A 26,953-nucleotide genomic window follows, 5' to 3' on the forward strand; every position below is an offset into this window, starting at 1 on the left:
GGGACAAAGTTACAGAGGAAGAGTCATCCAAATTGGGTCCATATGGACTGCTGGGCTTCCATCCTGAGGCTGGGTCACACTGCTCTTCACCCTGGGCTTCCTCTTGATCTCTAGCGTGCCCCACTCCATCATGCCACCTTCTGGGAGCCCCCAGTAAAGGCTTGTTAATGAACAGCAACAGCAGTAAGAGCTAATTCCAAAGAGAGAGGTTGCCAAATGGAAAACTCATCAAGATACCAGCATACTAGCCTGCCAACAGATCTACCAACAAACCAACTACCAGATGAAACCACAGAAATAAATGAGGGGTGCTTAAATAAGTAATAGAAATAAATAATAGAAACATGTGGGAACACCAGTAGGATCAATTACAACTGGTTTCAAAGATGCGAGAAGCTGCCACTTGCCCTGAAATACACACGTTGCCCGTAATACCATCACACCCGCACACTAAAATGCTAAGTACCCAGGGAAGTCCCAGAGGGATCCCCTTCTGCCCCTGTGGCTCAACAGCAAGAAGCCTGCCTGCCTCCTGCAAAGACCCTGGCCCCAGATCTCTGCAACGTATTTCATGATAGCCTGCCTTCACATCTAGCTGTTGTCAGCTTGTTTTGGTACAAGAACAGAAAGTGATTTCTTAGATCAGGCTCCGCGTGTAATGAGTACACCCTGAGCATTACTCAGGCTCTTCCCCTGGCGTGTAAATCTTCCTGCAGAGGAAGGAGAGAATGAAGGAGGCACCCTGATCCGGCCCTCGGTCCCACCCAGGCAAAGATGGCTCAGGCAGGGAGCCCCTCCTCTCTGTGTCCCTTTTAGGTTCTACTCTTTGCTGATTTTCTTGGTTGGGGATTTCTGAATGGAATTTTCTGGTCGTGGCCAGAAGGGTTTCTAGAGAGCTACATAAAGTCTCTTCTAACTCCAGCACTTGCTGACCTTGACGCCTTAGTAAACGATACCAGGGGCTGGCCTACCTTGTAAGGTTCCTCCGGGCGCTGAATGATGACATCTGCCCCTCTCGCTTCACCCACTAACTGTGCCCCCCACGGCAGAGGCCCCATGCGGTCCCACACCATCTCTTCCCAGAGCTGTTCCCCCGCCCAGTGCCCTGGCCACAACAGAGCACTCGTGGGCTGCTGAGGGCTCACGTCCATCCTGCGTAATTCACAGCCACATTCAATAACCCACCTGAAAGGGGCCTGGACACGCTGTGGAGGGACACCCCAAGAAGAGCAGTCCAGACAACCCCCAATGTTGCGCTCAAAGTCAACAGACTCTCAGCAGAGCTCGTGAGCGAAAGGAAAGAATGTCCACGTTTCCAGGAGATTGCAACGTTACACCTGAGATCATTATAATTTTTCTCTGCAGCTGCAAAACTTTGTTTTACTGAATGCTGTTACCTTCTGCATCACGTATGGGGAATTTTAAACAGGCAAATGGAAGAAGGTCTGATTGAAGATGAAGTTAAATGAAAGAAATTGGTCTCATTTAGCACATGACAGGATTCATCTGTGTTCCCAAGTCCACTGAGGTGGCATCATGGGCGTTTCATATTCATGAGCTGCTGCGACACTGTGTCCCCTCATTTACAAAGAGCCGTGTTCAGCAAATTCTGTCCCTGTGGACACTCCATGCATTTCATGGTCTTGTCAGAGAGACATCAAACACTCCAGTAACCAAATACCAGAAAATGGCTTTAATTAGTGGATCTCAATCGTATAAATAATTTTTTTTTCTAAGTGAAAAAATGGAGAATTTTTTTAAAGGGAGAAGAAAAGGGGAAAGTGGTAGGCAACAGGCTTCCAACACCCGAAGGAACAAGGGAAAGGGACGGTCTCAGAGGAGCTCCTGGGCCCCTGCACTCCCTGGATGCACTGGGGCTCCGGGGCAAAAATGTGCCTGCAGGTCCCTGGCGGGTCTGCTTTATGAGGACCGATCCCCGGTGATTTCACCTGATCCGGCCGGGTCACTGGGAGGGGAGGAGAGAGGCAGCCATGGGAGAAGAGTCTGAAAACTGTGATGCTGCTGGCCAGAAGGTCCACTGCAGGGACTGAGAAACAGGACTGATCACGAGCAAAAGGTGCCCAAGCAGGTCCCTGAGGAAGCGAATGACAGGGGCAGGAAGATGTCCGTCCTGAGGCGCTGGCTTGGGTGGGGGGCGGTTTATCTAGGTCCCATACGTTGAGATGTCTCCATGCTCCTGCCGAACCCACCCCCTCCTCCTGCAGCTGGGGAAAGAGATCCCCGACCTCAGGAAGAACATCGAAAGAGCCGGTTGTTCCTCCCAGCCGCCCACACCGTGGCCACTCTCCTGGCTGACGACGGGCTGGACGGGAGGGCTTGGACTGAGTCCATTTCTGAGACAAGCCGGGCCTCAGGGGGTGTGGTGCCGGCTGGGTGGTGGGCAGACAGGAGGCTGTGCTGAGTGGTGACTTAGCTCGCGGTCTCCTGTGGGTGTGCAGGCCCGGCCTCAGCACATTACCCACAGAGGGGTGGTGGCACTCTCCGGAAGGAGCATGAATGTAATACCCTAGAATGCGATTTGCCCCATCACCCCACGCAGTCCACCAGGGGCTGTGGAAGAGTCAGTATTGACCGCGCAAAGGGGCATCAGCCAGGACTGACCCTTTGGAGCAATTCAAAGGCAGTGCTCATGGGAGGCAAGTACGGCCCAACAAGGGTTCTCCATAGGGAAGGAGCCTGTTCAGCCCAGGAGCCTGACACTGGGAGGACCTGGTGTCACGCACTGGAGTGGTCTCTAGGGAACAATCGCACAGTGGTTACCAACAGTTGAAGGAAAAGAAGAACAATGAACAGGGACGCTCCCTGCCACCCCAAGAGCTCTCTGGGAGCTTCGTGGCAGTTCCAGCTTTGATCCGTAGAGATGTGTTAAGGACGAGCGGGGGTAAGCGACTTCAAAGGTGACGAGGAATGAAGTGGCTGGAAGGAATGGAAAGTGAGGAACTCTCCACTCTCTTCAATAAGGCCCAAGATCAGTGATATGGTATTAATGTGACACAGAGCACCTTCTCAGAGCCGCCAGATATGCCTGGTTTCTGTGTTAGAAACCAGGCATATCTGATTCTATTTCATCCTCCCCGTGTTACGCTGAAAAAAACAAGACAAACTACCCTACTTTTATTCTAAATCCTTAGGTTTTGTATTTTTTCCTTATATATATTTATTACAAAAATGCTCCTTTGATCAGTGCCAGCCGTGACTCCGCCACATACGGAATGCTTCTGAGCGGTTCCCTCCTCGCAAGGCCACTGCCGGTGACAGCCAGCTGGTTTTGATCACAGCCATTCCCAATCGGATTTTCATAAGATAGATGAGGAGTCTTACTGCTGCTCTCTCTCTCTCATCAGATGAGAAACAGAGGGGGAGGGGGGGACGGGTCCTGAGGGAACGGGGCAACAATCCAGGGCTGCCGGGTTCTTTCTCTGTCCCTCCGCTGCAGCAATTTTCAAAGGCATTTGCCTCGGGCACTTTTAAATGATGGTGTCTCAATTCTGTAATCATCTTTCAAGAGCTTCCTCTTAAAGGGTCTTTTAGGTAAACCCAGTCCGTCAACCACACTTATGCACTCAGGAATCGCATTCCCAGTGTGTGTCCCCTCGCGTGTGTGTATATATAGGCGAGTACACACGTGCGCACACCAAACATCTGGGCATTTTTAGAACGCTGGGAGGACCTGAAGCTGGAAAGGAAGACCTACCAGTTGGCCATATCAAGTTCGTCTCTCGCTAGGGTAAGAGGGCCCCTATCACCGCTCCCCTGGATTTCTGAACATTCCCAGTGTGTGTCCCCTCGCGTGTGTCTATATATAGGCCAGTACACACGTGTGCACACCAAACATCTGGGCATTTTTAGAACGCTGGGAGGACCTGAAGCTGGAAAGGAAGACCTACCAGTTGGCCATATCAAGTTCGTCTCTCGCTAGGGTAAGAGGGCCCCTATCACCGCTCCCCTGGATTTCTGCTATACCTAGGCTTTGTTATCTCGGCTTCTTCTTTAGAAACTAATCCCCATGTGTTGGAAGGAAAGACTTCAATTGAGGTCTAAGTGATGTGCTGAGTCCAACCTCAGATGAACAATCATGCCTGTCCCTTCCTGTCTCACCTAAGCACTTTCTGACCGTCAGACTTCAAGATGAGTGAGGCCTCACGGCCGTTTGCTTGGAGAGCACAGCCCCCAGGCCACAGCTTGCTGTGGTTTGGGTTACAAAGACTATTTGGAGCAACTCTACAAATCCACCTGTCTTTTTTTGTGTGTGGCAGAGAACGCTATGCCTCTTCTCTATACAGTCCCCATCACCTGAAACAGATATCCTAAAGCACTGAGCCTCTCCTTCTAGTCACATAAAAATCTGAGTGTAAGATGTCCCTGGGCAATGGTTCCCATCAATATGGCTTCATCTCCTCTCTGCCCTCATCCACCACTCCTTTCACAGCTGTGCGGAAAAGTACCCGTGCCTCTCCCCAAAGCTGGACCACGGCTCACCGTCACATCTAGGACCATCTCACAAAACGAAACGGGATTGGCTTTGTCCTGCCCTGATCCTGTCTTCCATATTCAACAGGGACAGAATCCAAGGAGTTACAGGATAAATACCCAGATCTCTACAACTGTTTCAGGGAGACTCAACTCTCTTCTACTTTTGTCAGTGCTTAATGTGGGATGATTTACTATTAACCACATTCCTCCAAACCGACTACAGCACGATGGAATGCTGACAGAGCTTTCTCTGTGTTCCTGGAGGAAGGTTAATACAACCTGCTTCCTTCACGATGCGCGTGCATGCGTGGTGCAGGACATCTGTGTCATGCTCCCCACTCTTCCTCTTCAGACGGGGATGTCCCTGTAAGCTGCTCACGTGAACAAAGAAAATGGAGTCCCAGAGAGGTCGCTGTCAACCGTGTTTCGGGCAGAGCTGTTTGTGACGGAAAGCTTGAAAGGCTGGTGTGACCCAGAGATTGTAGGGGCCCACTAGGGGCCTAGAGCACTCTGTTCCAGCTCTGCCAGCAGAGCAGGAGGTCTGGTCAATGCTCTGGGCTGTGCTTTGCAGCTGGACCAGGGCGAGGTACGGAACAACTGAGGTGACAAAGCAGAACAACTAAAATGTGCTCCAAGCTTAACTCCATTTGCAGAAGCTCCCCTGACTCTCCGCCTCTTCAAGAGGCAAGAAGAGCACAGCCAAACCAGTCTCTACTATGTGTGCTGAGCTAAGTCATTCCATCCCATCAGCTCTTAGATACCTACTCCATGATGGTGTATGCTTATCCCATGGTAGGGGCATGGGACCCTGAATTACCTCCTGCAAAAAACAACAGCAAGTCAAAACAACTTTTCTTGCTTCATTAAAGAAACTTCTGGCAAGTCCCCTGTAACGCCTCTGGCATCTCAGTCACTCTGGGGCCAAACCCACACTGGGGAGTAAAGAAGTTGCCCTTGGGGCCCCAAGAGTCTACATCTACTAGAGTTCATTTTTCTTTTGCTGCCAGGAATGTGGCCTTAACTATCTATCAAGGAAGAACTGAACCCAGATTCCTGGTCCACAGAGCTGTACTAGAGGGTCCACCTGATTAGGAGTAGGAAACCTGGGTCCCAGATCTGCCCCTGATTTGCTGACCATGTGCAGTTACTTGTCAACTCTTGTCCCAAGTTTCCTCACCACCAAAATGAGGTGCCTTCTATCTCTACGACATCCTTATTTCTAGGCTGTCCATTCCCATATACCTAGTGATAAAAAAAAACCCCAAAACACCTGACTGTCATATTTGCCTATGGAAGTCTTTCCAAATGTCCCAGCCACAGACATGGCCTACAGTTAAGGCGCACCGAGTCTTTTGTTTGGAGAATCACTTTACAGAGGTTTCTTTTCTATACTAAAATGAACCTGGGGCCCATGATGGTCTCAGCTCAGTGTTGGCACCATGATCCAACACCCCTGGCTGGGGCTCTTTAACGCTCCATGCAGTCTTTTGAGTGTCCCAAGTCTCTGTGATGTCAGTTTGTTCCCTCAGCTGTGTCTCAAAGCATTGCGCTGGTGGGAGAGCTCCAGCCATAGCCCACCACGGCCCTGGGAGTGCCCTGCGGGGTCTCTGTTCTTCCAAACTTCCCATACTCCTCCCCGCTACTCACCCTGCCACCTGCACAAGCCCAGTGACACTCCTTCCTCTCCCCTTAAAATAGGCTCTCCTCTCCAAAGGACCCAGAAGAGAATTCATTATCTAAAAGCAATCCCAATGGATTTGATAGAAAAGAAAGCATAACATGAAGGAGAGGAGTGGTCCAACCTGAAGATTCTGCTTCGTGTCACAGAGCCCTAAAGACCTGGTCTCTCTGGCTTTTCTCTGCTCAGCCTGGATGTTGCTGCCAAGACTTCACAGGGAAAGGATCAGCAGAGCTGAGGACAGGGGCCAGTGGGTTAATCTGAGAATCAGGAAAGAATAACAAATCTGCAACAGGGCAGTGGGAATATGAGTGGAGGCAAGCTTCCTGGATAAGCAGGCTTGAGAAACGAACCTAACACTTTGAGAGCAAAGACGAAGGTGGTGAGAACAGGTAATCACGAGTCACAAAGGCCATGTCCCAACTCCAGCTCCATCACTTACTAGCAGTGACGTCCTAGAGCAGCTCATGCTGGCTAAAAATTTTAGGAATTTCGCATGCAGGTTGTTAAACATAAGCATTATTAAAGATTAAATTATACATCCTTATAATTAAATAAATTATATTAGAAACAAAGGTAATACTCAAAACTCACCACTTCCTAAATTTTACTACATTTTACTTTGCCTATGCTCTTGAAATTATTTACATCCAATGTACCTGTATGATGGAAACATACTGGTGTGCTACTGTCCATCTCTTCCCAGTTCTGTGGTCACTGATGTCATGCTGGGAGCTTGAAAACAGCCCTCGTGGGAGCATTTACACCACAGAAATCGGCAAACTCTACCAATGAGGACTTTTTCTCCCCCAGAGAGCTGGTTGTTAAATATTTCCCAGCACATCATTGCTTACTAGCCATGTGACCTCTGTGAGCTACTAAACATTACAAAACTTCAATTTCTTCTTCTGTAAAAGGGTGATGATCACAGTGTCTCTTCATAGAAATGTTGCGAGGATTAACTGAAATATTGCAGGTAAAGCAGCACAGGCCCTGGCTCTTGGTAAACACTTACAAACATTAATTATCAATACCATTTCCTATAAGAAGGACTTCTTTTTCAAATTTCATACCCAGTATCCTATAAACAGAATGAAGCTTAACAAGGCACAGAAAGGGAGGCAAAGGAACTAGGTTTGGGTACTACCTAATAAGTCCAGTGTGCTGCAGTAAGCTTAAGGAAGGGAATGCCAACATAACGGAACATTCGTACTAAGCAAGAGAAAAGAATTGAGATATCAGGGTTCCAATTTATCTGCACTTAAAGAATTCTTTCCACTTTCTCTTTCTCCACGTTAAAACTGCTTGGGCCAATAGTGACTGCTGCTTGCAGGAGAACGGATGAAGGATAGGGTGGAAGGATTAAGCAGGCAATGAGAAAGAGCCCAAAAGAGAGTTAGAAAGCCCGGAGACAGACATGAACGGGAAGAGGGGCGACAGAGCGATATCCCACTACGTATAGCATTTTTCTAATTCCACTGACAGTCCAGCATCTCACATCTCATCCAGCCTCATTGCTTGGCTGTGTTCAGCCACTTTTACCTATTTTCCCTGTTGACATGGATAGAAAATTGAGCAATTACCCTTAAATTTGGAGCTCTCAGATCATCCAGATTGCTACACTTGCAGAATTAAGTCCCCAATTGCCCCTGGCTAGAAGTGGCTCAACTCAGCCTGTCCTTTAGGAATTTCACACTTTTGGGTTGGCCATAGGATTTATCACTCCTAAGGTTTTAAGGTATTCGATTCTGTCACACCTGGAGCCAAGGATGCAAAGGGCACAGCCCTCTCCAGTGGGAAGGCGGCATGCCCCAGAGGCACTGGGAGATGCCAGGAAGAGGGAGTTATAATTCCACCCGCAGTCCTGGGTTACACCAAGATGCGATGGTTATAGGCAAGAAAGAGCTAATCCTTTTTTTTAAGCTCCTGTTTTCAGAGACTTTCCACTTTTCTAAAGCCATTATTTGGGGGGCTCACAAGTTCTTTCTTAACTTGACTTTACCTCAGAGATAAACTTTTTGAAAGTTGAGTCCACATCTAATTGTGTTTTAAGAGATGATCTCAATCTGAATACTGTTTATCTTTTTTAAAGACAAAGAATTTCTTTTCTCCCATTTGTCTGCCTCTCAGTGCCCCTTTTGAAGTTTCACTTTCCATCCAGAGTTCACTTTCTGAGAGCTGGATTTTAGAGCCAGAAGAGACCAAACAGGCCTGGAAACACTTCTGGCGTCAGAGAGATGACAGGACTTTGTGCCTCCTGTCTCCTCTACCAGGGTCCTCCCAACCCGCAGCCTCCACACTCCTTTCGCTGGCAAGCAATTATTTATTTATTTTTGGCCATGCCACGTGGCACGCGGGATCTTAGTTCCCCGACCAGGGATCAAACCTGTTGCCCCTGCATTGGGAGCACGGAGTCTTAACCCCTGGACCGCCAGGGAAGTCCCTGCTGGTAACTTCTACTCTTCCTTCAAGTCGAAGTTTGAAAGTCACTTCTTCAGGGTGGCCCTCCCTCAGTCCCCAAACCCAAACAGGTCTCCACGTTATTCTCCCTCATGGCACTCCAGACTCTTCCCTCAGTGGACTCAATTGCAATTTGTCCTCACTTATTTAGTGTGTGACTATTTGATTAGTCCCCATATCCCCGACTAGACTGTAAGCTGTATGAGGGCAAGGACTAAGAATGGTTTGTACACCATCATGTTCCTAGTGCCCAGCTCCAAGCATCACACATAGCAGGTATTCAACAAATGGTGGTTAAAGGAATGAGTGAATGAATGACTTGCCCAATGTCGCCTGTAGAGACTGGGTTCACTCCTATTCCAGATCCAATGTTCTTTCTCTAACATACAACCTTCCATGACAGAAGAAGTATGAAGGCCTACGGCAAACTAGAAACTTGATTCCAAAATAGGAATGGATAATTAAGACACTAAAGGAAAGATCCGTTTTGCCATCCCACAATTTTGGGACCCTGAGGTCATTCGGGGGCTCTGGCTGTCCATTATTCTTAGCTGTTCTCCAGAACCACGAATCCCAGCTTCCCCGAAGCACGGTGTCAGCTCTAGCTGTGATCAAGTCTACCTAGAATCAGCAAATTAGATGATTGGCAATCTTGAACCTTCATGAAAGGCAGTTTATGTGGGGATGTTGACTATCTGTAGTTGAGAATGGACCAGAATCAGGGCTTAACTCTGCAGAAGCAGCTTCCCTCCTGGTTATGGTGAATGAACATACGTGTTTCTCTGCCTAACCTAATCCTGCCCAGCCTTTAGGACCCAGGCAAGTTCTTCCTTCTTCCTGAAGGGCCCTCAGCCTACAGGGATCACTTCCTCTTCTGACCTCACAGCCCTTAAGAACATAAATCACCAAGATAGCAACAACTACTTGCTACCTTTGTCGCTCAGTACACTGCTGTCTAAGCTATTTAACCCTTGTAATGCTTTCCATCTTTCATGTTTTGTCTCCCCAACAAAGTCCTGTGTTCCCCTAGAGGAGAGCCCTCCAAGGTCTTAGGAAGGATTTGCAAATCCCTTCCCAAAGGCCTAATCCAACTTGCAGATGCATTTTGTCCTGTTCATAAAGTGATATTTTAAAATTCTGTCATTTTTTGAAATCTGAATTTGAAAACTTTCAGGTCATGCCATCTCCCCTCCAAGCTCACCACAGGCCCCACCATTCTTTATAGTTGAACACTTCTGCTGTTTCAAGTGTTTGTATTACCTGCCTGGCCCCTAAAAACATTTGAGCTCAGCATGCCTTGGTCTTGCAAACAGTCCCGCTGCCAATACATTCCGGTTAACCAACAGATCCCCCAAACCACCCCTACACGGCACTTACTCTTCGCTTCTCGTTCAAAAAAACACACCCGATCTCAACAGCTCCTTCCTTCTTCTGTTTTTCTGTTCTCTTCCCTCGGAAGCCTGAGGGGTCAATGGATGGGAGGAAGTGCTTCTCTTCTCTCCCTCGGCTTCTTCCCCAGGGAAGAAGAAGCACCATGTATCAAGAGTGATCCAGGGAGGCTGAATGCTGAGAAATATATCTCGAGAGACATGGCTTCTCAAAGTCTTCTATAAAAGAAGAGGAGGAAAGATGGGCTTCCCTGGTGGCACAGTGGTTGAGAGTCCGCCTGCCGATGCAGGGGACGCGGGTTCATGCCCCGATCTGGGAAGATCCCACATGCCGCGGAGCGGCTGGGCCCGTGAGCCATGGCCGCTGAGCCTGCACGTCTGGAGCCTGTGCTCCGCAACGGGAGAGGCCACAACAGTGAGAGGCCCACGTACTGCAAACAAAACAAAACCAAAACAAAACAAAAACAGAAGAGGAGGAAAGAAGAGTGGGCATTTCTCACCAGGTCAGAGAATCCTGGAGGGCAGGGGCTGTCTCACTCATCACCGTCGGCATGGGAGCAGCACGAGCCGCAGGAGGCGCTGCATGAAGACCCCCTGGCTCTCCTCAGTGGAACTCACCTCCAAGGCGCTGGGAGGAGGCCCTGGACCGTGGCTTCTCATCTCTGTTCCTGGAGATTCATCTTCTCCTTTGAGATGACTCGTCAATTGCCCACCCCCACCAAGTACCAGAAGACGAGCAGTCTCTTCCCAGGTGAGAATACTCCTCACTGATGACCTCAAGGAACCTGGATGTGATTTTATTAAGGGAACCAGCAGGTTCCCTCACAGGTGCCCAGAGATCTGTTTAATGTCACTGCTGAATGAGCGTCCATGGATGGTTCAGGGCAATCATTTCGTGGAGTCTCCCCACCCACTGGTTATTCTAAGTTCAAAGGAGCAGCCTTAACTAGCCAACCAAGTAATTCCCTGAGCAAAGATAATTCTAGAAACTAGTTATATGTAACATATGATTCCTATTGCATAATGGATTCTAAACATTCACATACAGTGAAATGGACTAAGTCGAGTGTGAAGTGGAACCTATGAACTGATTTTCCACTACAGGTCTCAGGCATAACTGCATGGAAAACAGATTTATGCCAGGGAAGAGGCATACCTCCTAGAAGGTAACATCAAGTGCACTCTGACAAGAAAGGGTTTTATGTGTCAAACCTCTGGAGCCAAAATAAAGGCCAATTCACAAATTTCACATTCCAAGTTTGTGAAGGGGAAAAGAATAGTAGGGGTATTCTCTGAAAACAGTATCTTTCTTCTCCCCTTCCTTAATGAAATTGTATTAAGCATCCCGCCAGTAATGCCAGCACTCTATCTTACACACCTGGGAACTGACATTGACACAACCAACCTGTGCAAGGAGATGCCAGCACAGCGGAGGGTCGTACCATTTGTTACAGCCCAGAGGCCAAGAGCAAGGACTCTGGAGCCAAGACCTGCATTCAAAGCCTGGTGCTGAACTATGCTGCGTTTGTAACAGAGTGGTGAGCACAGCTGCCTTCCAAATCCTGATGCTGTCATTTACTAGCTGTGTGACTTTTGGCAAGGTTACCTTTCTTTGCCTTAGTCTGCTCATCTTTAAAATGGGGATAACGAACAACTGAAATGTCCTTTAACAGGTGACTAGATAACCAAAATGTGCTATGTCCATATATTAGCAATAAAAATGAACAGGGTAATGATACATGCAACCAGCTGGATGCATCTCAAAATCATTCCAGTGAGCGGAAAAAGCCAAACACGGAAGCATACATACATATGATTCAATGTATATAAAATTCTAGAAACTACAAACCACTCTATCTTGACAAAAAAACAGATCATAGCTGCCTGGAGGGGCAGAGGAAGGGTGGACTGGCAAGTAGCATGAGAAACTTCTGGGGGTGATGGAAATGTTTTGTATATTGATGGTGGTGGAGATTTAACTGGGTATATACAGGTATAAAAATTCACACTGTGTACTTTGAATGGATGCAGTCTACTGTATGCAAACTAGAACTCAATAAAACTGATTTAAAGGAACTTTCCCATAGATTTGTTTTGTGAATTAAATGAGAAAAAAGAAGTACTACACAACGCGGTAAATGTCTGGTAATACTGGTGATGGCAGTGATGCTGGTGGACACCACAGTATGACAGCAGAGTGTTTGTTCCCTTGAGAGTCAGAAGATCAGAGCTTCCCTTTGAGTCCTGAGATTCTGTATAATAATCTGTAAAGCTCAATCTCTTAACACGTCAAATGGCAGGTTTGGACAAGGTGGCCTATAGAGTTGCTTAAAACTGCATCAATTTGGGACTTCCCTGGTGGCGCCGTGGTTAAGAATCCTCCTGCCAATGCAAGGGACACGGGTTTGATCCCTGGTCTGGGAAGATCCCACATGCCGCAGAGCAACTAAGCCCATGCGCCACAACTACGGAGCCTGCGCTCTAGAGCCCGCAAGGCACAACTACCGAGCACGTGTGTTGCAACTACTGAAGTCCGCGCACCTAGAGCCTGTGCTCCGCCACAAGAGAAGCCACCGCAATGAGAAGCCCACGCACCGCAACGAAGAGCAGCCGCTGCTCGCCACAACTAGAGAAAGCCCGTGCGTAGCAATGAAGACCCAACACAGTCAAAAATAAACAAATAAATAAATAAATTTACAAAAAAAACCCTGCAACAATTTGATTCTAATGTCACAATGGCGGCCAGCGCAACCTTCTAATAATGCATTTGTGATGTGTGTAAACTTCAGTATTCAGAGGGTTTTGCTGTAATATTTAACAGGTACTCCTTGAAATGGAGCATGTTCACACACACAAAAAATGGAGAAGGTGGGATTTCAGAGGTCCTTTGAGGGGAGCTGGAAAGAGGTCCAAGGTGGGGTGGGGAGAGGTGTGGAGGAGTCCCAGTTGAATAAACCTTCTGTAGACCATGAATTGGACGAGCACCTCAGATCTATCAGCATGACAATTTCCAAGCACACTGCGCCCTAACCACCAGACAGCTCTGTTCACGTCTGCCAGGGACCTGCCTCCTTGAGTCCAGGGAACATCCTCCTGGGTGGTTGCCCTGCTGCCCTATGCAACCAATGGCTGAAGCAACAGAGCGTTTGTGAGGACAGGCCAACCCAAAGGGTGGCAGTAGCCACCAATCACTGAGCATCACAGCTGCCAGTGTAGCACTGGCAGAGGACATCCTAGGAACACGTCTGGGAAAGCAGACTCTGGTAAAAGAAGTGCAGGATACCTTGTTGAACAGGGCCGCTCGGAATTATTAGTGGGTGGAGAAGTTTGGCAGCTGAGAGGAATTTAGTGAGCAGAGCTAAGGAGGAATATCTGGCAAAAAGAAATGAGCTTGTCAATAAGAGATAATGGAAAAGCAAAGTGCTGAAGTATGATGGGAGCAGCGGGCCCAGGAGCTCTTACTAACTCCTAGAGTGCAGGCTGAATTCCTGACCTCCAGAGACTCCCTTTCTACCTTCAAACCCCTTTGGAAGGAGATGAGGCAGAAGTACTCTTGCACACAACTCCCTCTCCAGTCTTCAATCCCGGCTTTGGAGGCACTACAGCAGGGTTGTCAAACTTCAATGTGCGAAATATTTATCCAGGGAGCTTACTTAAATTAATGCAGATCCCTGGGCCCCAACTCCAGCTTCTGTTTTGTGGGTGGCCTGGGAATCTGTATTTTAACCACCATCCCAGAATATTTCACGATTGTCCTATATGACCCTCGCCCTAATCCTGTGAGGTAGCTAAGGCACAGAGAATCATCCATGTTCTACAGATTTAATTCTCTCCTCCACTTTGTAGTTGCAAGCAAAGGTTATTTAATAGAAGGCTTTGGGACTCCACTTCTAGCCGTGAGAGAATAACTGTTACCAGACTTGCCTTCCGGCTATAAACAATTAGAAAACTGGAAAAAATACAAGATACAACTGTTTTCACACAGTGGACAAGAGGTAGCACAGAACTGTGATCCCCAAGGGAAGGGAAACAAATGAAGTGGGCCCTGCAGTCACCCTGGCTTCTGCCTGAGATGCTTCCTGGACACTGGCACAGGGGTAGGGAACCCCAAGTGGAGCATGGGGAGGGAGGTCTGGCTGAGCTGAGGAGACAGAGGTCAAAGTTTAGGGGGCTAAGGCGGCTGGAATTTGAGAAGCCACCTAGGTGTTCATCAATAGATGAATGGATAAGAAAGATACGGTGTATATATATATATATATATATATATATATATATATATACACAGTGGAATATTACTCAGCCATTAAAAAAGGAAATCTTGCCGTTTGTGAAAACATGGATGGACCCAGAGGGTACTATGCTAAGTGAAATAAGTCAGACAGAGGAAGACAAATACCATATGATCTCACTTATGTGCAGAATCTAAACACCAAAACAAACACAAAACAAAAACTGACTCACAGATACAGAGAATAAACAGGTGATTGCCAGAGCAGGGGTGGGTGAGGTGAAATAGGGAAAGAGGATTAAGAGGTACAAACTTCCAGTTATAAAATAAATAAGCCACAGGGAAGTAATATACAGACAGCATAAGGAATATGGTCAATAAAACTGTAATAACTTGTATGGGGACAGATAGATTTATCATGAAGATCATTTCATTAATGTATGCAAATGTCAAATCAGTACATAGTACACCTGATCCAGCATAATACTGTACATCAACTATATTTCAATTTAAAAAAAAGAAAAGAAACAATGCCTACAGTTATCTGTATCTGATGAAAACCATAAATGCACAGACTCAAGAAGTTCAAGTAGGAGAAACACAAAGTAAACCACAACAAGGCACATCGTAACCAAATTGCTGAAAATAACAAATAAGGAGAAATAAGTCTTAAAAGCAGGAGAAAAATATACTGCATACAGGGGAACAAACATAAGGAGGACCACTGAGCTCTCCTCAGACACAGTGCAAGCTAGAGGACAATGAACTAAGTATCTAAAATGCTCAAAGGAAAAACAGAGTTGCCAGCCCAGACTTTTGTATCTGGTGAAAAGTAAAGACATTTTCAGACAAACAAGGTTGAGACAATTTGTTGCCAGAGGACCTGCTCTACAAAAAAGATGTTAAATGAAGCGCTTCAGGCACAAGGAAAATGATACAAGATGGAAACTGAATTCTGCACAAAGGAATAGTGTGGAAATGGTAAATATGTGGGTTAAAAAAGAGGCTTTGCTCATTTAGGTCTTGAAGATAACCTCCACTCTAGTAGGTTTCTTGTAAAAGTACACACAGACTTTACCTTTTCTCTTGAGTTTCTGAACACAGGTTTCAGCTGTGACATGGCTGCTGGACATGTAAGTGCTGTTTCTCCCTCATTTGCAATGTCAGCCTTTAACTGGCTACTGTGTGTCGTGCATGAGAGATGCAAAGATAAATAAGACACAGTGTCCACTATCAAGGAGCTTAGAGCCTGGCTGGAAGAACAATCAAGCCAGTAAAGAATTAAAGTGTGATAATCACTTAGCTCTGTGACCATGGGCAACTTAACTTCTCTGTACTTTAGTCTCCGTAACTACAAAATGGGGATAATAATAGTACTGCCTCATAGGGTTGTTGTGAAATGAAACGCTTTAACATCTATAAAGTGGTGGGACAGTGCCTGAGATATAATAAACACCTGATAAGTATTAGCTATTATTGCCATGGTGGTGTGTTACAATGGAAGTTTGCCCAGGAGGTTGCCGGCGCAGAGAAAGAACATCAGACTCAGAGAAAGGCTGGGATGGAAGGGAAGACATTTCAGAGGAGGTGATGCTTCCAGCTGAGTTTTGAAGGACAAAGAGGATTAGTGGATAAAGAAGAAGGTGGGGTATTCTAGGCAGGGGCAGGAGCACTTAGCAAGGCGCAGAGATGCAAAACAAAAGGCTAGCATGAGGCCACAGGGGATATTTCCAGTGAGCCTGCAGCAAATGGCGCCTTAACTGTAGCTCAGGAAATGCTCTGGGACGTCTCTGGAAGCCCTTCTGACTTCCCCAAGGACATCTTACCTCCTCCATCATCTGATCCATCCAGGCTCTGCTGTCTGAGGCGGTGACTGCCCCCAAAAAGAAGGAAAGGAAAGCAGAAAGTGAAAACCCTATATGGTTATTGCTTCCATTCTTTCTCCTAGATGAAAATGCTTCTGGACCCACTCCCCTCCACCAACTTGGTCAGACTTGATTTGGCAGCTGGTCTGCCATGTACGGCCACACGAGCCATGGGGCGCTACATCCCACAGGCAGCATCACACCGACCGTGACAGGATGCTCCTCCCACCCCGCAGCTATGAGATCCACGGCCCTACCTTCACATTCCATCTTTACCCAGAAACCTTCCTTCTTTCTTTTTGATATAAGTCTTAGGAGAAGGGGCTAGGTTTAGAAGGCTGGAGTTGTTTCTGCCCGTCTGCATCAGTAAAGCAGAACCCATGGGTCAGTACTCTTGATACCTGAACATACAATTCTAAAAACCACGCAGTGCGAGATACGACACGGGCATCAATGCCAGAGTCCAGCCCTTCAGCTGAGGAAGCCGCATTAACCGAACCCTTGACTAGTGTTCCTAACTCCAGCCCCAGCCCATGGCCAACTTCCCGCTGTCTGTCTTTGAATGCTGTGTTCCATAAAGGCTGAACAGATGAGGACCACCCAGACTGCACTGTTGACTATGGTCACCACAGGATGTTGTAAGAAAACTGGAAACATACTCTTCTATTTCTTCAGAAGCCCTGCTTCCTGACCTGAAAAAAAGAGAGACAAGGTTTATGAGAACCCTCTAGTCTCCTGCTGGAGGGGGTTTCAAAAGTGGGAGCAAATTAGCAGAACCCAAGCAGAACCCAAGTGCTTTATTTGTCTGGATTCCTCTTTATAGACCAAGGCCCACAACCAGTGTAAGAAAATTACAGTAATGCCTTCCTATGGCCTTATTTCAGCATGACTCCAAATTAAGCTGTTGAGCTTAAGTGCAAGTTGAGTGAGAAGCTCAAAACGCAAAAGGGTATAGATGACACGGTGCCTTCCTTTCAACAGTTAACTGACCAATTTACAGAGCACTTCCTTAGGACTGAGGCCTTGGGTCTTATCTGAAGCTGCTGTGCTAACGTGTGTATCTTCCCATGAGCAAAAGTGGATGAACCAGCTGCTCAGTTCAGGCCTGACTTTCTGTCTCCTCCACGTGAAGGACTGGAAGGCCCTGTGAGTGATGGTGGGCAAGTAAGACATTCCACGAGCAGGAAGTCTGTTTGCACAGTCGCTATGTGAGGTCCTGGTTCCCCAAGCTGAACGTGTGTAAGAACCACCTGGGAAGCTTGTCAGACGTGGAGACTGCTGGACCCAGCAATGAGAGATTTCTGGATCAGTTGGTCTTGGCGGGGGAGCCCAGGAATATGCATCTTAAACAAATTCCCAGTAATTCTAATCCAAGAGGGTCACTACTGATACTCTGAGAAACACTGATCTTAAGTCTTCTAAATGAGATGGGCTAAACGCTGAAGATTTTTAAAGTTGGGTGTGGGTTACATGGAGATAACTTTCCCGTATGTGTGAAAATTTCTGTGATAACAGAGTATTTGTTTTCTATGAATTCTTTTAAGTCAGAAATCAATCACCATGATGATCGAGGGCAAAGGGTGGTGGCAGTGTCATAATGGCCAGCAGGAGGCCGAGAAGGCCTCCCAGTAAGAGCTGCATGGGGGCCAACCAGCACCTTCCACAAAAGGCAAATAATCCCCAAAGAGTAGAATCATAAACCTAAGTCTAAATAGACTACTTCCCATGAAATTAGACTATAACTGCGCTGTGAAGAAAGAAAGAGAAAGAGTGAAAGAAGGGAAGGAGGGAGGGAGGGAAGGAAGGAAGGAGGGAGGGAAGGAGGGAAGGAAGGTGGGAAGGAGGGAAGGAAGGTGGGAAGGAGGGAAGGAAGGTGGGAAGGAGGGAAGGAGGGAGGGAAGGCGGGAAGGAGGGAAGGAAGGAAGGAGGGAAGGAAGGAAGGAAGGAGGGTAGAAAGGATTAATTTTGGCTGAAGTCAGGGAGGGGGAAGTGAGTAGGTAGGTAAAGTTGGAAGAACAGTATGGAACAACTCTGAGGGGACCTCCTAGGCTGCAGTTTTCGACTCTTAAAGGGCCAATTGAAGAGACGGAGCAACTAGGGTAGGGGGGCGAGTGGGACCTTCAGGGCAGCAGGTGGGGCACAAAGGTAAACTGCATCGGGTACCCAGAGCATCCCCACCGTGGTGATGGCAGATGACCCAGGTTTATGACCTGTTCTAAGTCAAAGTCAAAGGAATCCTGAACGTAGCACCCGCCCTGGCCCCCGCCACCAGCACGGCTGCCTTCTGTCTGTGTGGAGGGGAGGCTCTGCTCCCGGCTTGAGTTCCCAGGGACCACTGCCTCTAACTGTCCTGGTGAGGCTGAACTCCGAACCCACTGTCCGAATGAGCCAGTCCTACGTCACTAGCGGCAGAAGAGCTTGGATGGAAACGGGGGTCACAGAAGAATAACGGGATTCAAGAGGCTGGGCAGCCTAGGCCGGCGCCTTCCTCTTGTGCAGAAGGGGCAGCTCCCTCTCTGACCACCCTCGGCAGGTAGCACAGAATCCTTCCTGCCTAAGCCACGTGCCGGGGCAAAAGGAGCGGTGATTCTGTCTGAAGGAAACAGTAATGACAACACTACCCTTCCGGGGGAAGGCTGATTAATTGCCATTTATCAACATCCGAACAGGGGCTGAGGTCCATCTTCAGTATAATTGCCGCTGAGCCCACAGCCTGCTCCCTGTCACCCTGGGGGGGGCCAGAGTCCTCCCGCAGCAGGGAAGGAACAAGAACAAGAGACAGCCCTCAAGGATGGAGGGCACAGATGCCCCACGGGGCGTTCTGTCTGTCTGCCTGTCCGTCTGTCTCTCAATCTCTCTGCTAGAAAGAGCAGGTTCTGGGAGAGCCTTCTGCTTGGGAGATGGAAAGCCTAGTGGGAACTTGGGCGGGGCCCTGGAGAAACATCAGGAAACACTGCCTTTGAAACAGTTGGCCACTTCTGGGCTGTCCCTAGCTTGCAGATAAGTTTGGGCGGCACCACACCGCTGCTTATTTTGGTTTGGTTTAATTTTTTTTCTGTTTTAACATTAATTTGTTGTCCAGATTGGGAGATTTTGTACAAAAAAGTCCGGATTTCTGAATTCTGCAAATACAAACCCTAGCCACACTGGGCCTGCATTCTCACGAGGAAAAACTCAGGGAAGCTGGGCTGTGCCCCACCCACTCCAAGCCTGAGCTCCCACCCTCCCTGGCACCTGGGGGTCCCTACTAGCTCTTTACCGCTGAACCTGCACTGCTGCTTTTCTTACAGAAGTTGAGAGGCTAGTGAAGTATTTCCTTGTAGCTCTGCCGCTACCAAAAGTGAGAAAGCAAAAGGAAGTGGGAAGCATGCTTTAGGAGAAGAGGCAGAGAGTACATTTCTTTATAGAACTGTGAATATGCAAATAACTTGTCTATGTATCTCAGTGATATAATTTAACGTGCTATTTTGAAATAATCCCCCACTCCACAGATTTATACTTTACCTGTCTAGTCCCCAAACGCACCTCAGACCATGCAGTGACATGGAACCTAGCATAAGGATTTTCAAACCACAGGTCATGAACAATTAGTGAGCCATGAAATCAATTTAGAGGATCACCACCAGCCTTTATTTTTTGTCTTTTTTTTTTTTTTTTCCAATAGCAAAGAACAGTGAAGAGAGTATACTGCAAATAGTAAGGATAAATGTTACATAAAATTTTTTTCAGTTTTATATACAGAAATACCCAGTCACGATGCAGAGCGCATTTTTAAATTGCTGGTGACAGGTTAAAAAATAATGAAAACCTGGTGGTCTATCATTGCCCAGCAGGGCAGGTAACCCAAGAAGGATGTGAGCCAAAGCCCCGCCTCCCACAGACTGTGTAGGTCGGTGGAGGCTGAGGGAGAGGACTGCAGGTTCTGGGTCATCACACACTTCCGGGGAAACGGTGTGAGCTGGCCCAGACCTATGGCAGGAGGACTGCCAGCTCTACCCTGGGCTTCTGGTCTCTTACTGCCCGCCGTGGCCCACGTGACTGTTTCCCCAGAAGTGGCCGTTAGAGGGTTTGGGAACCTGACAATTATAATACTGGCGAGACCAATGTACAGAGATAGAGCACTTTTGGGGAGCCTGCAGAGACTTTCATGTCTATCAACATTAGCTCTGGAAAAGAGGCAAAGCAGGCTTCGGGAGCACCGTTTTATATATACCGATAGATTGGGACAGTGGGCACCAACCCACCAAAGCTCTGTGTGCTTTGTCCCCATCACAGAGCTGGTTAGTGACGATGCTGAAACGAGAATCCTTATCTCCCAAACCCACTGCCCCAAGCCCTTTCAAAAGCAGATACCCACTGATTTTTAGATGTCCTCCGGGCACCCCGACATCTGGTTGGATTTACTGTGCTCACAGGTTTTCCATACTTACAGGAGGCAACAGATAGCTAATTGAAAGCTGGAGAGAATCCTTTACACCAGGAGTTCTTAACCAGTGGTGCACAAGAGAATCACACCTGGGAAGCTTCTGCAGCACCCGTGTGCTAGGCTGCATCACAGGCCCCCTGAGGTAGTAATTTCTAGAAATGAAGCCCAGTCACGTATGTGAGAACCACTGCCGAAACCTCATCTCAGAGAGGAGACTGAACTCTGTCGCTAAGCCGCAGAATGTAAGCCTTGCGGCCTTGTCCTTCCGAGTTGCCTACTTTCTTCTTACAGAAGCGTTCAGGAACTCTGACTTGACCTACAGGCTGAGGGGAGGAAGGAAACGGCCTCACAGACTGAAGGCTCCATTCCCGAGTGACTCTGAGTTGGCCCTCCTGAAACTCAGGATTCTGTGTTGCTCGTAAAAGCTCAGCAGGTGCCGTCCACCGGGGGAGGCCCAGAAGCAATTCAGATCTGATTAGAGATGCTTGTTCAATATTCAAAATGTAAAACATAGAGGTTGCTGAACCAGCACTTTGAAAAGTTAATTAAATGCCAGGTTTCTTTTCAAGAGCTACTCCATCACTTGCTGATTACTTTGGACATTTTGAAGAACAAAGCTTTAACTTCGGACACTGAGAGTAAGCGTCCTCCCTCACCTCCCACCTTGTGGACACGGGGTGTTAGGAGTAAGGGCATCCTGGCCTCCTGCTTTGCAGCAAGGGATGTGCCGGACCTGGTCAGTGACTTGGCAAGAGGGGAAGCACGGCCCTCTCTGTGTGGTGCTTTCCAAGTCGCTAAGATCTCTCAGCCTCACGTGAAGCCGTCTGTTCTTTAAACAGGTGGAGACTTCAAGGGTAAGGGCATTGTCTCATCCTCACCTTCCTTTAAAGCCCAGTCCTTCAGTTCTGCACTCAACCAGTCCCCTCCTGGTGTTCGCCCCGCTTCTCTACAGTCCACACTAGGTGACTCGGCCTGGGCTCCACACATCCACCCTCGATTCTCAGGGGAGAGTCCATTCCCAGGCCCCCGCCCCCATGGCTTGTCACAGGAGGACTGATGACTGATGATAGCAGTTAACACTTACTGAGTTTGCTGGGTGCCAAGCGTTGTTATTATATTATCTTATTTATATGTTACTATTATATAACACTACTATATATAGTATTATATGTTACCTTATTTAATTATCACATTATCTTATTTAAACGTGCTCCCTTCTACAGATGAGGTGACTGGGGCTCAGAGAAGTCAAGTAACTTGCCCAAGGTCACCCACCTAGAAAGGGTTCGGGCCAGTATACAAGGCCCACTTCTTAAACCCTACATGATACAGGCACGCAGGCAGTTCTACACCGGGGGAAAGGCTCATTCTACAGACTCCGCTTCAAATTCAATTAACGTTTTCCATGATGAGATGACATACTTTCAACTTACAGCAGCACTGTGGTTTTGTCAGCCTGACCATGTGGTAGTTCACGTTGGTTAATTTACAACACGACAGCTCGCGTCATGGGAGAAAGGAGAACCCACCTAGCCAGGTCACCCTTTCCTCCAGGCACTCGCTTTTTCTAACTTCTCTTGCTCAGATGCACTTCCTTTCCTTTGACATTTAGAGACCACGCTGACGTGCACTGGGCATGATTTGGTCAGTGGAGGACAAGCTTGACGGCGCTGGCACATCCCGCGCCTGCGGCCACGCAGAACCACTGCCCAATCCCGGATCCTCGGTTTTACTCTGGGGCTCAGTGGCAGAGAAGGACCGTAATGTAAGGACCCTCCCCGCCTGCAGAGCCAGTCTCCTCTGCCCGCCCTGCTGCATCAGACAGAAGGCCTCAGCTGCTGCCTACACGGGTCACGTGCTGAAGGGTGAAAGGCGGCCCTAATGTAGACATCATCTTGGTTAAAATGTTGCTCTCGAGTTTAATGGAATACTGCAGAGATCTAAATGGAGATAAAGTACCATGGCTCAGAGAACAGCCAGGATGCTATCTTTATGCAGCCTGACAACGTTCAGTGGTTAATTAGATACCGTTAACCTATTTTAGCAGGGGACATAACTGGGATAAATGGGGGGAAGTGTCCTTGAAGCCTCTTAATATCCACAGCACATATTGGGCCCTAGACTCACCTGCCTGCTGCAAGACAGCACGGGCTTAAAATAGAGCAAAGTGCTGGGCATCCAGAGCCCTGATGTCCTAGTGGAAGGCCCCCTGCTGGACCATCCTGCCTGGGCCACGGCCTCTAACCAGAGAGTGATGTGAAGGGTTTGGACAAATGGTTACTAGCACAACTTGTTGCCCATGAGGGAAGAGCTAAAGCCACAGTAAGGAGCTTACAGGGCTCCCATGACAGAAAGAAGAAACTCTGCAGCCAGGGGCCAAATTCATAAACACTTAGCAAGGGGAAGTGCAGAAATGAGAGACCAGCTAAAGTGAAGCCAAAGCTACCTTATATTTTCAAAATATATCACTCCTGTGGAAGAAAAACAGTCAAAATACCATTTTCTTGAGACGTTTTCTACCCTCATAATTCTTAAATGTCCAATAAAAATCTCACAAGTGCATCCAAACCTCATTGAGGTCAGTTTTACAAAGGCCTGGGAGAGGGGAGGTCATTTGTCCCAGATCATATAACACATCACTAGCACTGCATCTAACACCAAGGCTCTACTTTATAAATTGTGTGACCCACCAAATGAGCCTTCACAGCGGAAACCCAAATCTGAGCAGAGGAGAAATCTGCCATTGTAATCATGGCTACAAGGTTCATTCAGCATCAGGCAGTGGACTGCTTAACTGGGGACCCCCTGCTCTAAGATGTTCCCCACCTATAATACTGATTAAAAACCAGATATTTTTCATAAACTGACGTTTTCATTGGCCAATAGATTTCTCCTCATTGAAATCTCTCCTGAGAGCTGAAGTCCCCACTCTTTTCCCCCTCAGTTCCTAATTCTTGCCATTCATGTTTAGTGTCCAGATGTATTTGCAGGTATTGTACCTTCTCCCTTCTTTTAAAGACAAACAAGAACTCCCCAGCACCCCAATTTTGGCACTTTGGGGTTTTAGGTCATATTAGAGCACATTTAGCTCCTGCTGGCATTATCAACAAACAAGGTGTCTAGCAGAAAGATGAAAACCAACTTCCAAATCCTATCTGTAGACTCCCAAGCCCTATCAAATTGAAGCGATAGTGATTTACATGGCAATTCCTGGGTGAAGTTTGCCCCCTGCTGGTCAGATTCAAAATAACATCTCTGTTCCAATTCAAACTCTAAAGAAGCATTTATCAGGAGGAAAAAGGGTCGAAATGTATAGAAACAGTTTTAGTAGCTAAAAATAATTATGGGAACATATAATAATGTATGTATATTTCTGCTATGAATAAACTAAAAAGTGGTAAAGTTTAGATCTCCAGATGTTAGGTATCTCAAATGAACATTATTTTATTCAGAAACCTTATTGGGTAACTAATTACCTATTAGGCACAAACGGGAGGTGTTGGGATTTGGGACCTTTTGCTCAGGATTTTACAATCTGGCTGGAGAAAGGAACACTGTAGAGATAACAGTAATGCCTCAAGAAGACTCACATACTGCAGTGACTGAAAGACTACTGCCACCATCCCCCTTGTGCATCTTCCAGGTGAGGAAACAGAGACGAAGAGGTGCTGAAGCGACCTCACTACAGCCCCAAAGCTAGCTGGAACTAGAAACCAACAATCCCTCATCTATTGCTGGTTCTATTATGCCCTACTCTTAACAAGACAAGAGAGGTTATAGCAAAATATCATGGTAGCACTAAAGAGAGAACTGACCCGGACTTCCCTGGTGGTGCAGTGGTTGAGGATCTGCCTGCCAATGCAGGGGACATGGGTTCGAGTCCTGGTCTGGGAAGATCCCACATGCCGCAGAGCAATTAGGCCCGTGAGCCACAACTACTTCCTAGAAGACGCGCCAACTGAAAGACTGAGCAGGCTTGCAACTGGCAGAAAAGCTACAGGAAGGATGTCCAGCTGGAGAAAACAACCTGAATAAAGATGGGAGGCAAGAAAGGGCCAGGTGTGCTGTGTGTGGCTGAAATACAGATGAGGTGGTGGCTGAAAATGAGAAGGGAATCGGAGCAGGCTGGGTGTGCAGCCAGACTGAAACAAGATGCTCTTACACATTGGTATCAACTCCAAAAACACAGACGCTGACATTGGTCTGGGACCAGGAGGGAACTATGGGGCTAGAAATTTTCACTGGGTTCCTTTTTTTCCCTTCAAGTTACTACGGCAATTTAGAGAGGACGCAATGAACGATAGGTAACTCACCGCATATCCTGTGATATAAAAGCCAGCACGGAGGGTTAAGTGGAAGAAGTTCTGTTATCCCTCCTGCTGGGGAAGGATGGGGAGGAAAAGCCTCTGGGAAGAAGTGCTATCAGACAGTGTTTCCCAAATGTCTGCGATTTGCAAACTCTACCTTCATGAATTTTGCTGTAGCTGTGTACTTTCTGCATCTACTTTATATTTTCTTTAAGTTGATTATATTTCTTTAAGGTGATTCCTTACTTTTACTGTAATAAATTTATTTAAAAGAAAACTTTATATTCTCAGTGGAAATTTAGCATCACCAGCCATATAGAAGGTAATTATAAAAAAAAATAGAATTTAAATAAAACACAAAATTTATTTTATTATAGCCACATATTGCTATTTGCCAGAAGTCTGAGCATATTCTCTCTTTGTTAAAAAGGTAGATTAGCAAGGTTACAAAGGTGTTAAGGAAAGACTAGGTGCAAACTGAGACTTTCCCATTGACATGATCCGAGGGGCTGAAAGCTGATGGGAGAGACAGTAACTTTGTGACTCACGGCCGGCCTCTGGGAAATGCGGCCATAAGGATGGAGAGTGAAATGACGTAGGATGTGGTGACCAAAACAAGCGAAATCATGGCTCCAAAAGTCAGGGGGCAAATTTTTATCAGCGTTTCTGAAAACCTTTATTTCAGTCCATTTAAAAAAAACTGAAGTATAGTGGATTTACACTGGATGGGTTGGGTCTTTTACTTCTCCTGGAGAGAATTTTCTTCACTGTAATAAAGAAACCTGTAAAGATTTCTCTCCAGTCACTAACCCATTGTTTTCTCTGCCCTTTTACAGCCTGTGGTCCCCCAAAAGCCCACGATTACACTGAGACTGACCCAAGTAATAAGCTGCTCAAAGGGAAGGTGGTGCCTGCCGTTAGAGGGGCCCCCCTCCAGCTGCCGGAGAGCGAGGCCCCCAGGGCCGGGCAGGGCATCATGTGGGGCAGCCTCCTGGGGACTCCCCGGTATGGATGAACCAAGGACACCCTGGCACTGCTAAACATGGCCTCTTGTGCAATGACCACTGTGAAACCAGGAGAAACCTGCACAGCCCCCAGTAACCAGCCGTGGGGATGGTAGATGGGACAAAAAGTAAAATCACCGGCAGCCCCACGAGACCAGAAAAAACCTAGATTTTATGAGTGGGGCTCTATCTCCTGTGCATATTTATACCCATGTCCGCCCGGGCTGCGGCCTCTACAATTAAAACTGCTTTCAGTTACTTCTCAGTAAAGGGCTAAAAAGAAAAGGGAAGAGGCAGGTATGATGTTCACAGATGCATTTTATTTTTGAGAGACTGAATCCATCAAAGGAAGAACAAGGAGATCGTTTATGTCGGGAGAATTTTCACCGATGGCTGGCTGGCGTCCCTAGTCACTCCCTGCTGGCTCTTAGCCGCTCACTCTGCGAAGCCGCGTGTCCCCCTCAGCAGACTGGCTGCTCAGGGGACACAACTTTCCCTGAAAGTTTTTTTGTTCACTGAGATTGCTTCATATGATCAACATCTCATTTCTGCGAGAGTCCCAGAGGATTGCAGTAAAGAGAGTTTTATTCTCACAGACTCGCTGTTGCACAAATAGTGCAGTGCACGGCCTTTTCATGAACTTCAGATAAATGCGTGCAGCTCTCAAGGTTTCAGGATGGCATGGCTGCAGAAAGAGAGGCACATTCTATTACACTAATTAGCTGTATGACCTTGGGCGGGGGGGGGGGCAAGGCGACATCTGAGGGCTTTTCTAACTCTTACGGTTCTATACCTGAGCCACTCAACGGCCCACCTCTCATCTTCTCCACCTCTAAACCGAAGGGGCCACGCTCCATGACCTCTCAGGTCCCTCCCCGGCTCTGGGAATGACACTGACCCTGCCTCTCCCAATCCTGGCCCCCATCCTCATCTGTTCCTATTAATACCATTTCCTCTTCTGATACTTCCCAAGCCACCCCTTTTCCCACAGCTGGTTTATCCAGCCCTAACATTTCAATCCCTGTAATGTGCTGGTTTGGAGATCCCAAAGTCAGCATGGCGGGGGAGACACACCAAAGAGGAAAGGGGAGGAAGGAAGGAGG

General features: G+C 47.5%; 1 protein-coding gene across 2 annotated transcripts in view; it reads right to left on the minus strand.

The window, feature by feature from the left end:
* The window catches only part of IFT43 (intraflagellar transport 43), a 94,744-nt gene that overhangs the window by 7,367 nt on the left and 60,424 nt on the right, over positions 1-26,953 (minus strand). For both annotated transcript variants that reach the window (XM_024737847.1, XM_024737848.1), the window contains exons 4-5: positions 16,773-16,805; positions 16,075-16,121 (exon numbers count right to left, since the gene is read on the minus strand). In XM_024737847.1, the coding sequence (XP_024593615.1) occupies positions 16,075-16,121; positions 16,773-16,805 (80 nt within the window). The remainder of the gene's footprint in view (positions 1-16,074; positions 16,122-16,772; positions 16,806-26,953) is intronic.

The sequence above is a fragment of the Neophocaena asiaeorientalis genome, unplaced genomic scaffold (genome assembly GCF_003031525.2).
Source record: "Neophocaena asiaeorientalis asiaeorientalis breed wild unplaced genomic scaffold, Neophocaena_asiaeorientalis_V1.1 scaffold49, whole genome shotgun sequence".
Classification (NCBI taxonomy): Eukaryota; Metazoa; Chordata; class Mammalia; order Artiodactyla; family Phocoenidae; genus Neophocaena; species Neophocaena asiaeorientalis.